The 14,459-nt window shown below is 40.6% G+C and overlaps 1 protein-coding gene across 1 annotated transcript in view; it reads right to left on the bottom strand.

Annotated features, from left to right (window-relative positions):
• The window catches only part of LOC120740061 (KATNB1-like protein 1), a 38,121-nt gene extending 30,626 nt beyond the window's left edge, over window positions 1–7,495 (bottom strand). Inside the window, exon 1 of the mRNA XM_040042149.1 lies at window positions 7,405–7,495. Coding sequence (XP_039898083.1) covers window positions 7,405–7,480 — 76 coding nt within the window. The 5' untranslated portion in view covers window positions 7,481–7,495. The remainder of the gene's footprint in view (window positions 1–7,404) is intronic.
• Window positions 7,496–14,459: the final 6,964 nt, after the last annotated feature.

Here is a 14,459-nt window from a genome sequence, read left to right as displayed (position 1 = left end):
AGAGTCTCTGTCTTTTTATGAATCTTGTGCCTCTAAAAGGAAAGAAGAATCGGACTCGTCAGACGTGAATCAGCTCTCTGTGCAAGTTTCAAGTTCATGTTAAAATCACAAATGCTCACATGGAAGTCTTCAGAAAGGAGTTAATAAAGTTTTGTATTTTCTAATTGTTTTTTTTTTATTTTTAGTTCATTTTGACTTTTTGTTTGGAATTTGTTTTTAATTCTTTTTGTGTGGATTGCATATTTCAGAGTCAGGATTTAGGAAAATCAGCGTAGATGTTACAATAAAAACAGGAAGCAGATGACTCACAGTCTTATCAGTATGTCCATCAATGCCTCATCAGGGAAGTTCTACTAAAATTTTCACCAGTCCAGTCTACTAAGCCAATTTTTCATTTTTCCATCCATCCATCCATTTTCTTCTGCTTATCCGAGGCCGGGTCGTGGGGGCAGCAGCCCAAGCAGAGAAGCCCAGACCTCCCTCTCCCCGGCCACCTCCTCCAGCTTATCCGGGGTAACACCAAGGCGTTCCCAGGCCAGCCGAGAGATATAATCTCTCCAGCGTGTCCTGGGTCTGCCCCGGGGCCTCCTCCCGGTGGGACACGCCCGGAACACCTTGCCCAGGAGGCGCCCAGGGGGCGTCCTTGTCAGATGCCCGAACCACCTCAACTGGCTCCTTTCGATGTGGAGAAGCAGCGGCTCTACTCTGAGCCCCTCCCGACCGGTGAATTGTGAGCCGGGCGGCAGCCAGGAGCGTAGGTCCTGGCGGACCGATCCTCAGCTACCAAGACCAAGTTTTTATTTTTATTTTAGTTAAATAATTTATTTATTCACATCCAGTTTTATTTCTTAGTTTAGTTTTAGTCAACTAAAGTAATCTTGTTTCAGAGGGGTACGAGGCGATGGCTTTTAAGGGGCTAGAGGGAAAGTTGAACTCAAATGTGCTAACTTTAGAGGTCCTAATTGGTTTTGTTTAACAGTGGATAAATCAGGCTTGTTGCTCTCACTTATCTTTTGGCACAAAGATGGGTGAGAGCTCCTGGTTGTTACTAAGTTCTTAATGGACGGAGATGACTTTATTGAGAAAGTGCATGAACATAGTTCGTAAAATGGTAGTCACACTTTGTTTAGATTTCAATTCTTGTTGATTTGATGACGCTTGTTGTTACCGCAGCAACAGCTACTTTGTGTAAAGTGCAGCGCAAAGAGCAACTGAAGTATCTGTTTACAGTGAAGCCAAACAAACACGCCATATTTTACCGAACAAGACACTCAATAATCATTTGCTTCACTGTCTGTTCAGGCAAAGAACACAGAAAATAGTAACTGCTGGGCTGTTTATATAACGTGTTTATTCCTACAGAGTCAAAGACCCACTCATACAGATGTTAGCTGTCAGCTAAAAAAATGCAGAAAATGATAACTGTCTTTGTTTTGCAGATAGATTTCAGAAGAACAATTGTGGTAGGTCTCAATGACACAGTTTCCTGATTCCTTCTGATTAACAATACAAGCTACTGTGTGTTTCACACAATTGAATGGTTTTAACGTGACGCATTAGCAGCAGGAAAGCGTTCAATGAGCGACAGCTTGGTATGGAAATTCTGCAACTAATACTGCAGAAGTCAAGACAGGATGTCGATAAAATAGCCATTTATTGCAAAACACAGTCCACGAATGCCATCAAAAACCTACCTGTGGCTGCTTGTGAAAGAGAGTTCACTTGAATTCAGTTTTTTTAATATAGTGCCAAATCACAAAAACAGTTGTCTCAAGGCGCTTTATGTTGTAAGGTAAAGACTCTACAATAATAAAGCAGAGACCCCAACAACTAGATGACCCTCCTGTGAGCACCTGGTGACAGTGGGAAGGAAAACCTCCCTTTTAACAGGAAGACCCTGACAGCAGAACCAGGCTCAGGGAGGGGCAGCTATCTGCCACAGCTGGTCATGAGTGATAGGAAAAGGAATTTTATTGGTTTCACAATATTAGACTCAGTGTGGGTTCACCCAGAAACGCTGTTGTTGGGCACTACTTTTAGTGAGGACAGGAATGATTTGTTGAGCTAAACAGTGTCCAGTCATCCTGAAATTTAGTGTTTGGGTTCAGTGAGTTTCTTCCCTTCAGACAACACAACTGAATATTAAGCTGGACAGTGTTGGTGGATTGTGCACTAAAGCTACAACCTCTTGCCAAAATCAGTAAAGCTAGTTTTTTCAAGCAGCAATTCATAGCAATGTAGAGATTTTAATCTTGTTTTCGCCACATGACAAAACACATTTGCTTTTTCGCACTGGGGCTGCCTTTACTTAAAAACTGGGAACAGACGGGGTGGAGCGATGAACTGCTCAACAAGTACAGAAAAGGCCTTTGGGTGAGTCTCACACCTGGAAAACAAAACAGGTGAGAGGATGAAGGGGATATGTGCCTGTCTCCAAGAATTCAGGCCATATTTTTCTCAAAGCCTTGTGGATAAACATCAAGCAGAGTGGTCTGTCTCATCTTTGCTGCCATGCCTGCACGGTTAAAATAAAAGGGACAGCAGATTCCACAGTGACTCCTCAAATAAGCAGCACTCAGCACGGCACCTCCCTTCACAGGAAAATGGGAAGGAAGATGAGATGGAGCGAGACACAGACCTGCCTGTCCCTTCAGCCACTGGAATGGGAAAACTAAACATCTTGGTTTAAACATTCGATAATGGAATCCACTCATCCGTAGTTGACAGCCCTGGCAAAAACAGGCACCTCCTTTTTGTTTTTATGATTCACCTTTGTCCAGGGTGGTAGAATAATAAAAAGTACAAGTGTTCCAGCTCTTAGAATGATACGCCAAAACAAAGCTGACAAGCGGTTCTTGTTGTTCACATCCTCCACTTGAAGACACAGCACAGCTGCTTTGCGAATGAAAAGCGCTTTAGTCATGCATCAGTCCCTCACTTCACTATCATAGTAGTGGATTAAAACTACTCTTGTACAGCACATGTAGCATGCACCTATTTGCACAGCTGCTGACATTTAGTCAAGACTCAAATCACTGTTGTGAAGTTTTTGCTGGGTGCTTAATGCTATTTTACTAATGTTAACTTCGATGGTGAGCACTGGATGTCGGTTAAAATTAGCATGTTAGCATTGTCATGTCACGTTTCTATGGTTCCTCAGATGAGATTAATACTGGTTTCCTATACTTACAGGCATTTTTCTGTCATAGATCACATATACTCAAGAGTTGAAGGATAATATGAGACTTGTAACAGAAGGTGGAGCCGCTGCATAGATGCCATAATTTATGGAAGGCCCTTAAAGAGTTATTAAGGCTGTTTAACACGAGTCTTATATCATCCACCTGCACCTGATTGGCTCCTGTAAATGTTAGGGGTCGCACATAGAAAATTAGCAGGATCTTTGAGGTCTACACTTTCACCTGACTTCTAACAGGGAAAGAAACTCTTTACAATCAGACACACAGGCTCTGCCTAAACAAGCGTATAAATCGCAGATTTACCGAGGAACAAAAATCTGATCATCAACCTGGTAGGTCTCTTGTCAACAGTCAAGTTTTTCCATAAAAGGACAAAGGGAAGTGGTGACGTCAGAGTGTAACGATGGCAGCTGGTCTCCTGTGAAATGCTAGTGATATTAGGGATGACGGAAACCAGCTGCTGACTCAGTGACTCATTTTTACCTCAGCGAGGGAGAGAGAAGGAAATGGAAGAGAGCAGCAGCTCCCGCCCAGACAAAGAACAGACAAACCCAGCTTCAGCAGGGCGGCAGCCAAAGCAACACTTCACTGAACAATTTAAAGTCCGCCATATCAGTTTGTGTCGTTCGAGGTTCCTGTACCGCTGCCCTTGAATCATGTTGGAATGTAATCATCTGGTTTGAAAACAAAATATGATGAAAAAGTCCAAATAAAAGCGTTCATCTTTTGGTTATTTCAGCAATTAGTATGAGATCACTGAAAGCAGAAACTACAGAGAAACGATTGTTGTGTATATGTGTTTATCTTTGCGGCTAAATGTTGGCGACCCAAATGCCTGTTTCTTTTTCCTCCCTCACTCTGTCCTCATTTCGCTCTACAAATTATGAGGACAAGCCTGTGTTGCGTCTGACGACTGGCAATAGCAAGAATTCTGTGTTCTGACAGATGATGATGATGATGATGATGATACAAAAGCTCTCATAGTTTTCAGGACTATTAATATTATTATTAACCAACTAAGAAACTTACTATCCTGTGCAAAAGTTTTTGAGCCACTCCTCGTTTCTTTATATTTTCCTTCCAAGTGTCTTGTAATTTCTAAAAGTTGTCTTCAGCTACTCAAAGTTTTTCTTTGGGCACTGGCTGCTTTTTCACTCATTTTCAGACCAGGCCTTGTAGCTGACCTTTTTCAGGGGAATATTATTTTTGTTTGCTAAGCCATTTAACACTGACCTATGAATCATTCAAGCATGAAAAGGGCACGTAACTCAAGGAAGGGAAAGGTATAAGTTGGCATTAGTACAGTGGCTTGCAAAAGTATTCGGCCCCCTTGAACTTTTCCACATTTTGTCACATTACAACCACAAGACCAACACAAAGTGGTGCACATGTGAAAAGTGGAACAAAAATCATACATGATTCTAAAAATTTGTTACAAATAAATAACTGCAAAGTGGGGTGTGCGTTATTATTCAGCCCCCTTTGGTCTGAGTGCAGTCAGTTGCACATAGACGTTGCCTGATGAGTGCTAATGACTAAATAGAGTGATTACTGTGTGTAATGTCAGTACAAATACAGCTGCTCTGTGACGGCCTCAGAGGTTGTCTAAGAGAATATTGGGAGCAACAACACCATGAAGTCCAAAGAACACAGCAGACAGGTCAGGGATAAAGTTACTGAGAAATTTAAAGCAGGCTTAGGCTACAAAAAGATTTCCCAAGCCTTGAACATCCACGGAGCACTGTTCAAGCCATCATTCAGAAATGGAAGGAGTATGGCACAACTGTAAACCTGCCAAGACAAGGCCGTCCACCTAAACTCACAGGCCCAACAAGGAGAGATCAGAAATGCAGCCAAGAGGCCCATGGTGACTCTGGACGAGCTGCAGAGATCTACAGCTCAGGTGGGGGAATCTGTCCATAGGACAACTATTAGTCGTGCACTGCACAAAGTTGGCCTTTATGGAAGAGTGGCAAGAAGAAAGCCATTGTTAACAGGAAACCATAAGAAGTCCCGTTTGCAGTTTGCCACAAGCCATGTGGGGGACACAGCAAACATGTGGAAGAAGCTGCTCTGGTCAGATGAGACCAAAATGCAAAACGCTGTGTGTGGAAAACTAACACTGCACATCACTCTGAACCATCCCCACTGTCAGATATGGTGGTGGCAGCATCATGCTCTGGGGGGGGGGCTTCTCTTCAGCAGGGACAGGGAAGCTGGTCAGAGTTGATGGGAAGATGGATGGAGCCAAATACAGGGCAGTCTTGGAAGAAAACCTCTTGGAGTCTGCAAAAGACTTGAGACTGGGGCGGAGGTTCAGCTTCCAGCAGGACAACGACCCTGAACATAAAGCCAGGGCAACAATGGGATGGTTTAAAACAAACATATCCATGTGTTAGAACGGCCCAGTCAAAGTCCAGATCTAAATCCAATCCAGAATCTGTGGCAAGATCTGAAACTGCTGTTCACAAACGCTGTCCATCTAATCTGACTGAGCTGGAGCTGTTTTACAAAGAAGAATGTGCAAAGATTTCAGTCTGTAGATGTGCAAAGCTGGTAGAGACAGACCCTAAAAGACTGGCAGCTGGAACTGCAGCAAAAGCTGGTTCTACAAAGTATTGACTCAGGGGGCTGAATAATTACCACACCCCACTTTGCAGTTATTGATTTGTAAAACATGTTTGGAATCATGTGTGATTTTCGTTCCACTTCTCACGTGTGCACCACTTTGTGTTGGTCTTTCACCTGGAAGTCCAATAAAACTGATTCATGTTTGTGGCTGTAATGTGACAAAATGTGGGGAAGTTCAAGGGGGCCGAATACTTTTGCAAGCCACTGTATCCGAACTTGCACAAGAAATGGACTGACAATCAGTGGCAACAAGTCTAATAGAGCGATGAATCCAAATTTGACAATGTTGACTCATTATCAGTGCAGAGAGCCAGTGGTGTTGGGGATCTTGTCAAAATTGATGGAATTATGAACACAGATGACACAGACATCAGACTTTGATCCGCCATGCATCCAACACCATCTGTAAGGTGCCTGATTGATAGTAGTTTCTTTTTTTTTTTTTTTAGCATTGCAATGATCAGAAGCAGACTGACAATGCAGTAAAAGCATGCCTGGATAGAAAAACATGTTCAAGAAGTCTGAAGACTAATTTTAAGAAATGACAAGAAAGCCTTCCTAAGAGAGTTCAGAATGTGAGAAGAATAAAGGTGCAAATACCAAATATTAACTTTCAAGCTCATTAAAATTGCACAAGTTCAGTTTTTGGATCACTATGAATGTTTGCACATTTACGCACAATCACATGAACAAGAATAGCTAAAATTAGCTGAGTTGTGTGTCATTGCTCTAGTCTCGCCCCCTGTTTCCTGTCACTATTGACTTGATGCCAAAGATACGATGATATATATTTTAAAAATTTGACGCCAATCTTTCCCCTGGTTTCTCATGTGTAACTCTGTTTCTGTTTGGAAAGTTTGAATCAAGTCTGCTGGTGGGTAAACACCGCTGACAGCAGCTGAACCCAATCAAAAGGATGAACTCTGGCCCGCCACAAATTTGATACAGAGCCTTTCCCCCTTTGAATCCGGGAAAAGAGTGTCTTCTCCTGCAAGTGCTGATATCATTAAAGTATCAAACGGATATAAGATCCGATTGTGTGTTCTAGTTTGATGGTGTTTGTCCCAGATGTTTTATTTCCCAGACCTGAAATGGCACAAATCCTTGCCGCAGAAACCCTAGGAAGTCTTTGTGTCTTTGAAGATGAAGAGTTTTCCCATCATAAATAAAGCGAGTCTGTGTTACGGACACATCATTTTTCAGATCTCTCCCCACTACAAGGGCGAGATCTGTTGAAGCACTATCTTAATCATCCTTAAACAATACATTAAAATGTCTTTGAAATTGCCAGTAACACATTGCCAGTAGCTACGGTTAACATGACTCTACCAATCAATCGTTTCGTAAGCAAAAAAAGAAAAAAAGTCTCGTGATGTCATCTGTGACTGCACTGGAAAGAAGCTCTTTAGATAAACAAATTTCAGGCTCACAACTTTCCTGTCTCACGAAGGGAAACTACTTAATCCTCACAGATGAGAGCAAAAAATAGATGCAAAAGAAAGAAAAAGCACTCAAGACGGCACAGGCAGAAGACAGCTGGAGAGTGGGAGTCATTATTTTTCATAGTACATACCAGTTGTGCCTGGGAAGCTATGGGACGTTTTTCGGTGACACAGTACCCCTGCCCTTATAAGGCTGCTGCTGTCCATGAAGTGTGTCCTGTGAGGGGCAACCACTGTAAAAGTCTTAGGAACAGCAGACTTGAATTACATAACAGAGTTGGCAGGGGTGTTAAGCATGTATGCGAGAGGCTCAAACGTTGAGTCACGCAGGATTTGTCAACGGTTGCTGGAATGTCTAGCGTGTCTGGTACCATCGATATACAAACCCAAGCAATCTGCTTATTGCTAATCCAGCAAATAAAAACCAGGCTTTTATTATTGTCCACAGTGCTTTATAAAGGCTGCGTGACCCAACAAAGCAGACAAACAAAAATAACATGCAAATCAACACGCCAGACTACGAGGAAACCAATAATCAGCCCGCAAAGACATAACGTCTATAATTGAGAGTCAAAACGAGTCAAATCAAGTTTTTCCCCTCTGCCAGTAACGAACTAAGGGGTTATTTGGTACGTGATTATCTTACGATGCGGAATGGGCATGAGTTAGAGTTTTTCAAAGGAATAATGTAATTTAAAAAAACACACGCTTCGAATTATGGGAATTTTTTCTGTGTGCGTGTGCTTGACTGTTCTTTGCTCCGACTGATACAAACTAATAGGGAACAACATGTCTGCATTGACTGATTTGTCATTCGATGATTAATGGTAAAAAATCCAGCGGACGCTTGTTCTGAAAAAGCAAATTACAAAACTGCATTTCTGATCCTTTATTGCGAGTTTTATTATTTAGTACCAGAGTCAAGAATGTGCTATTTTTTTCACACTGCTACATTTCTTATCACACATCTGCTCCAAGTTGGCCATAAAAGTGCACAGCCAAAAAGAGTAATACAGATTCCTTGCAACTGTGTGGCCTTTGGGAGTTTGCGTTGACAGACAACACAGTTGCTACGCAGGAGAAACCAAACATAGCACTTCTTGTTCTACAACTGTATCGAGGCACACTATGGGTTTTTATGGGATTTTTTTTTAGGAATTATTGCATTTTATTAGGGTCAGTATTGAAAGAAAATGGTTTCTCTTAATGGGCTATTTGATTTGGGGTATCACAGGCCAAATCCAGAAACCACAACAGGAACCCCAAAGTGCACTTAAACTGGTCATTTATTTGACTCAAAGAACTTTAAAAGTTCCCACTGCTGGGTTCCCTTTTGTGTGGGATTCTGTCCAGTGCTGGCCGGTCAATATGATATGAATCACTGGGATATTAAAAAGCTTTTGTTTCCAGTTAAGATGCATTGTTTCGCCAGTGTGTTTCAGCTACAACGATTAAGAAAAAAACAAAGAAAAACAAGGAACGGTGCAGTTTTCCAAAAAGGAAACGCGAATGTTTGATGAAAAGAAGAGTGCAGCTGGCCTTCAGTCATTGTTTCATTGATTACTGGAACTGGGTCTCCTCAAGTCCAGCCACTTACTAAAACCTCCGTGTGAGGGATCACCACAAGTTCACAGTGTTCCGCAGCATCAACATTTTAAGGATTATTAATGTTGCATGGCTGTAAAGTCTTAAAAGTAAGGAAAAGTTGATGTAAGGAAAAGCATACTCTGATGAACTCACCAAGAATTTTCACCTCTTTGTCTGGACTAATTTAGTGCAGGGTTTGTAGACACTGTGGCCAATAAATTTTCATTTGTTTTCGCTGTGAGGCACATATTTGACCTTACACTCTCTGAAACATCTGTCTATAGGTCAGAAAAGAATAAAAATCCATGTGAAAATTGCCAAAGTAGGAGTTAAATTAATAGCAAGTTATGTAAGAAAAAAAATGTTGCTGCTACCACTGCCTCTAATGTTTGAAACTGCTGATGTGTTGCTACACAGCCCACATTTTATATGCACTGAAGTCTTCTCTTCCTCAAGACATAACAAATGAAGACTGCAGCTCATGATCTTTGACTTTTATTCCATGTGGAGAGTAAAGGGAGTGATATACCCGAATTGCCTACTGTAGATTAACTAATGTTAATTTGATTTTAGCCGAACCACAACTAACAGGTTCTTCATGACCTTATGAACTCAGAGTGTCTGGTCTTCTTACCAGTGCACAACTTTTCTATTTTAGGCCACGCTCACACTCACTTTCCACATGCACCTGGAAGCTGTTTGTAGCTCTAAAAAATCTGCCCTACGTCAAAACAGAAAACACACACTAATGAACATATTGCATCATTTAGCGATTAGCTATGGAAAGAGCTTCTTAACCAACTACAAATGAAAATCTAGCAGGCCTCAGGGCACATGAGTAGTAAGTTTTAATTGAGTTTTGGGAAGTAGGGCTTAAAAGAAAAGAAAATACCTGGTGCTGACGTCGAGCTCGGAAACCCAAACTGCACCACGTAGTTTTTTGAAGAAAAACAGACGCTGAAAAATATAAATTGTGCAGTTTCTTTGCTGGGGTTGTGCAGGTTTGGGAGCTGTGTGGATAGATAAGAAGAAGGTTTATTTGACTGCAAACTATAAACATTAGCTGATCTAACCTGCTTGGTTTGGTTTATGGAAAAATCTGGGCTAGGATTAAAATGTGCCCGTGACTAACATCAACACGAGATGTTTGAAAAATGCAGTGCGTACATCCGTGCATATCTCTGAAACACCAGCAAAACTGCAGTACTGACTGAGCAGAGGCTTAATTTGCATTATAAAAGCTCTGCTTAATGCAACTACTTTTACAGGTATGTTTTGAGTGTTTAATTTGACTAATTATATTTTTCTGTACTAGACAAATTGTAGCAAATCGCCTGTTTAGCTAAACCAAAAGTTTTTTCTTATTTTTTTTTTTTAAGGTGAGACGTGGCATTTGGCATTTATTCCGAAGAGGAAACAAGGTGCCAAGTTTGGGAACGAATGCAGAAATATGTTACACCGAGTCAGCGCTGCACACTTTCTGTTGAAGAAAGAGGCTCTATTTTCCTCTCCAGCTGTGGCTGTTCTTGCTGGCAGCACAGTTCTTCTTGAGAAGAATCCTGGCTGCAAGCTGAACGGTCTCCGCAGCTCAAATTTGAAAAACGGGGCTGTGATAAATGAGCGAGAAATGCTGTAATTCAGCATTATTCTCCGGTGGGTCCTTAAAGGCCGGTGGTAGCCCACAGTTCTACGCAGATAATTTGCCCAGTAGCTGTGATGTTGTCACAAATTGTACTCAGCATAGAGTTTAGCTAAAGATGAATAACTTTGAAAAAAAAATGTAGTGATCTATTACATCTATATAGACCGAAAGAAGTGATAAATTACTGTTTGTGAGTCAGTGCATCTGCCTGTGAACTTTGCACAGACAGTTTACTCAGATCCAGTGATAGGCCTGACATGATACATGCACTGTTGTAACTGTCTTGTTTGAATAATATAAAACTGGATTAAACCACGGCTACAGTGTTTATGTGAAGTTTCTCTCCACTCATAGTTGTGGTTAGCCACAGCATTCCTACCACAGATACCATTTTAGTCATACCTGCTTATATGCACAAGCTGCAGGAGCAGACAGTCACCCAAATAATTATTCCATTTGTCCAGATGATTATACCATTCAGCCACCTCTGAAATGGTAAAAAAAAAAAGGGTGAAGCATTGCTTATACTCGAGTAAAGGAAAGTCACAAGGTTTGATTACAAAAGCTGGTGAAGTATTAGTAATAATTCCAACGCAGTCGTCACACTTAAGCTCAGACTACAAAGCTTTTTTTTTTTTTTTTACAATGGATTAATAGAAATGAGAATTGTGTAATTATAGCTCCATAAAGGGAGCAGTTTGGGGGAAAGTAAATCCTGCTGGTGTGATACGCCTTGACTTTAAAGATGGTGTGGTTTTTAATTCCTGGTGTGTGGCATGCTAATAAATGTCAGAAAGGATGTGCTATTGGAACGCCAATATGCTATTATTTGTGGTCAAATAAAACCAACTTCCAGACCATTTTACACAATTTATATCAAAGTATTCATTTTCTCCCATAAATTTATATAAAACAAAGAAAGCTGCAGTAGTAAATAAGCGAACATTCGTTGTAATAAACTTTAAGCTAGACAAAACACCACTGTGCATTGTAACGTGAACAAGGAGTGACAGAATACCACAGAGCCAATGCCAAGTGAGTTTAATATGTGTAGCCTGTTTGCAAACCGGCTACACGTAGAAAACAATTTATTTCATTGTTTAATGTTCATGTTTTATCCAAAAGCACACCCTCTGTTAAATCACCTGTTAACTACGTTCAAAATACTCCCTCCCTGCATCTAGCTAGCTTAACTAGCTTAATGTAGCTATTAGCTTAGCTCAGCTCTTAGGCAAGTCACTAGCAGCATGGCTTCTTCACCTGTTCTACTTTCCTGCTCAGTGTGTCAGATGTTTAGCTACTCCTCATCCTCCTTTAGTAATAATGATACCTGAATGAATGTGAAATAGCTAGGTGAATTGGAGACCCATCTTCACACCCTTGAAAATCCTGCAGTTGGCCAGGCCACTATGGACAGTGGGGAAGAAAAATGGGAGTTTTCTTATAGTGGGTCGTTTGATTGCTGGGATTTTCTCTGTATTACTGGAGCATCTTTACCTTACAATATAAAGCAGATTGAGGCAGTGGTTGTTGCACTTTGGCATTATATAAATAAAGGTAAATCAAACTAAACCGTGTAAGATGAGGAGCAAAATGACTTCCTGCCTTTCTTCACTATGTAATGGACACATTATTGATGTTTGACAATGGTGTCATTTTTCTTATACCTATTACATAATTGGGTCATTGTTAGGGCTTGTAAACTAGTTAAGACAGAGGAGCAGTTGGCTGTTACCTCTTGGTCATCATTCACATGACTCAGAGTCACTAGCAAAAAAGTCTTCTGACGGGAAAGCTTGAGCATCAACAGTCAACTAGAAATGTAACAGCAGAGTTTCTGTCCTGTTGATCCAATCTAGAATTAACCAGAAAACCAGGAACAATACTTTTTTGTCCCAATTTGGAATTTGTGAAAGTTTACCATCACGTGAAACGAACATTTTCACACGTCAATATACCCGATGATTCAACAGCTTGTAGACGCACCTTTGGTGGGAATACGTTGAAGTAACAATTTGCTGTACAACTTTATCAGTGTCTCACATTATTCTGGAAGAATTTTGTCCTGCTCTTCTTTACGATGTCACTTCAGTTTATTGAGCTTTGTAAGCATTTGTTTATACTCAGCTCTTTTAAGGTCCTTGATTAACTCTAGACCTTCTGGACTTGGGGTCACTAGAGCACCTTATTATTTTCTTTTTTAGCCATTATGTTGTAGATTTACTGCATGTGAAGACGCAACTCTAGTCAGGGGAGCGGATTCTTCAGCTTCAGTGAGAATCCTTGCAGGCAGAGGTGGGATTTTGACGACTACACCATTCTTAATCCTTCCTCAGACTGATGTGCAACACTAATTACTTCTCTGAGATCACTGCACATGGCTTTTCTCCAAGGCATCGTGCTAACAAACACCCGAATGCTCCAGATCTGGTAACTGACAAAAATTCTTCTTTTATAGAGGTGCTCACTCTTGCTTTATCAAATTAATTACTATAGAAGTCATGAGGGTGTAGTTAGTTTGTCATGAGAGTTTATAGAGTCCTGTGAAAACCATCTTTTTCACATGATTGTACATAAGCTGCAGCATTATGTTCATGGATATTTTGAATAAAATTTCACTGCAGTCCATTCAGTAGTTGTTGATATATTTCAGTCAGGACCATTCAAATAAAAAGACGATCCCTGCTGTCCATAGCATTTGTTGTTAATGTACTATTTATGATATACTTGAATGTTGTGTGGCAGTATTCACCTTTACAACTGAAGATGTTTTTTATTCCTCAGACTATTTTTTATGTAAATGAGGTAATGACCTAATAAAATTGAGGGGTTTTAAACAATCTGGAAAGCCTATTGAAGAGAAATTATGTAGGTGATTAGTATCAAAATTCAGTTTTAGGTCCTTGGTGGATCACGTCTTCTGCTACTGAAAGGACTGTTATTTCAAGAAGTATTACCGACTTTGTTTTGGCTTTAAAACTACAATAATTCATGTGGAGTATTGAGTAACATGTGCCTCAAGACGTTTTTATTTCTGTAATACAACACTTTTATTCATGTATTTTTTAAAAAAAAAGAGAAAACAGCACCATGGCAGGCAACAAATTCTGAATTGAACAGAAGGTTTTTGTTTATTTCCTTACTGATGTGAAGTGTCACATGAGAGCAAACTCTGGGGATGAGGTTCGTTATTGCAACACTACCTTCAGCACAGAGACCGGATCTGTTCATTTTATTCGCTCCGCCTGTGATTGATGTGAATATTTGAATAAAATATTCTCCTTTTTCACAGACGGACTCTGCTGTGCTTGTGTCGCGAGGCAATAGAAGGATATTAGTAACCTTACAGGTCTGCTTTTCATCATACTGACCTCACGTCTGCAAAGTCATTTCAAACTGTGACATTTTGAGGGTCAGAAAAACATCTTCTGTGGCAAAACACTGAAATATTAGATCGCAGCTGCAGTTTAATGATGAATTCAAATGGTATTTAAGATGCTTGACGTGTGTTTGATTGATGTGAGCCTCAAGAGAAGAATAAAAACATTCAAATTTTCTTAAATAATGTAACAAACACTCGCTGGCCACTTGCTAAGACAAATACTTAATTGGCGAACCTCATGGAAGCAACTTTGCATTCAGGCGTGTAAACATGGTCAAGATGACCTGCTGAAGTTCAAACTGAGCTTCAGAATGGTTAAGAAAGGCATTTTAAGTGACTTTGAATGTGGGACGGTTGTTGGTGCGAGACAAACTGGTGTCCTGTTTTGAACCATATGGTTCAAAAGAAGACTGGAAAAACACTGCCTGGTCTGATTAATCTTGATTTCTGCAGAAACATTTAGATCACAGGGTCAGAATTTGGTGTAAACAGCATGACAGCATGAAACCATCCTCCTTTTATCAGACAGCGGCTGTTGTGTAATTTTGTGAGGGATATTTTCTTGGCACAATTTG

The sequence above is a fragment of the Simochromis diagramma genome, unplaced genomic scaffold (assembly GCF_900408965.1).
Source record: "Simochromis diagramma unplaced genomic scaffold, fSimDia1.1 OVJJ01000304.1, whole genome shotgun sequence".
Taxonomy (NCBI): Eukaryota; Metazoa; Chordata; class Actinopteri; order Cichliformes; family Cichlidae; genus Simochromis; species Simochromis diagramma.
This window is presented reverse-complemented; position numbering and strand designations above follow the sequence as displayed.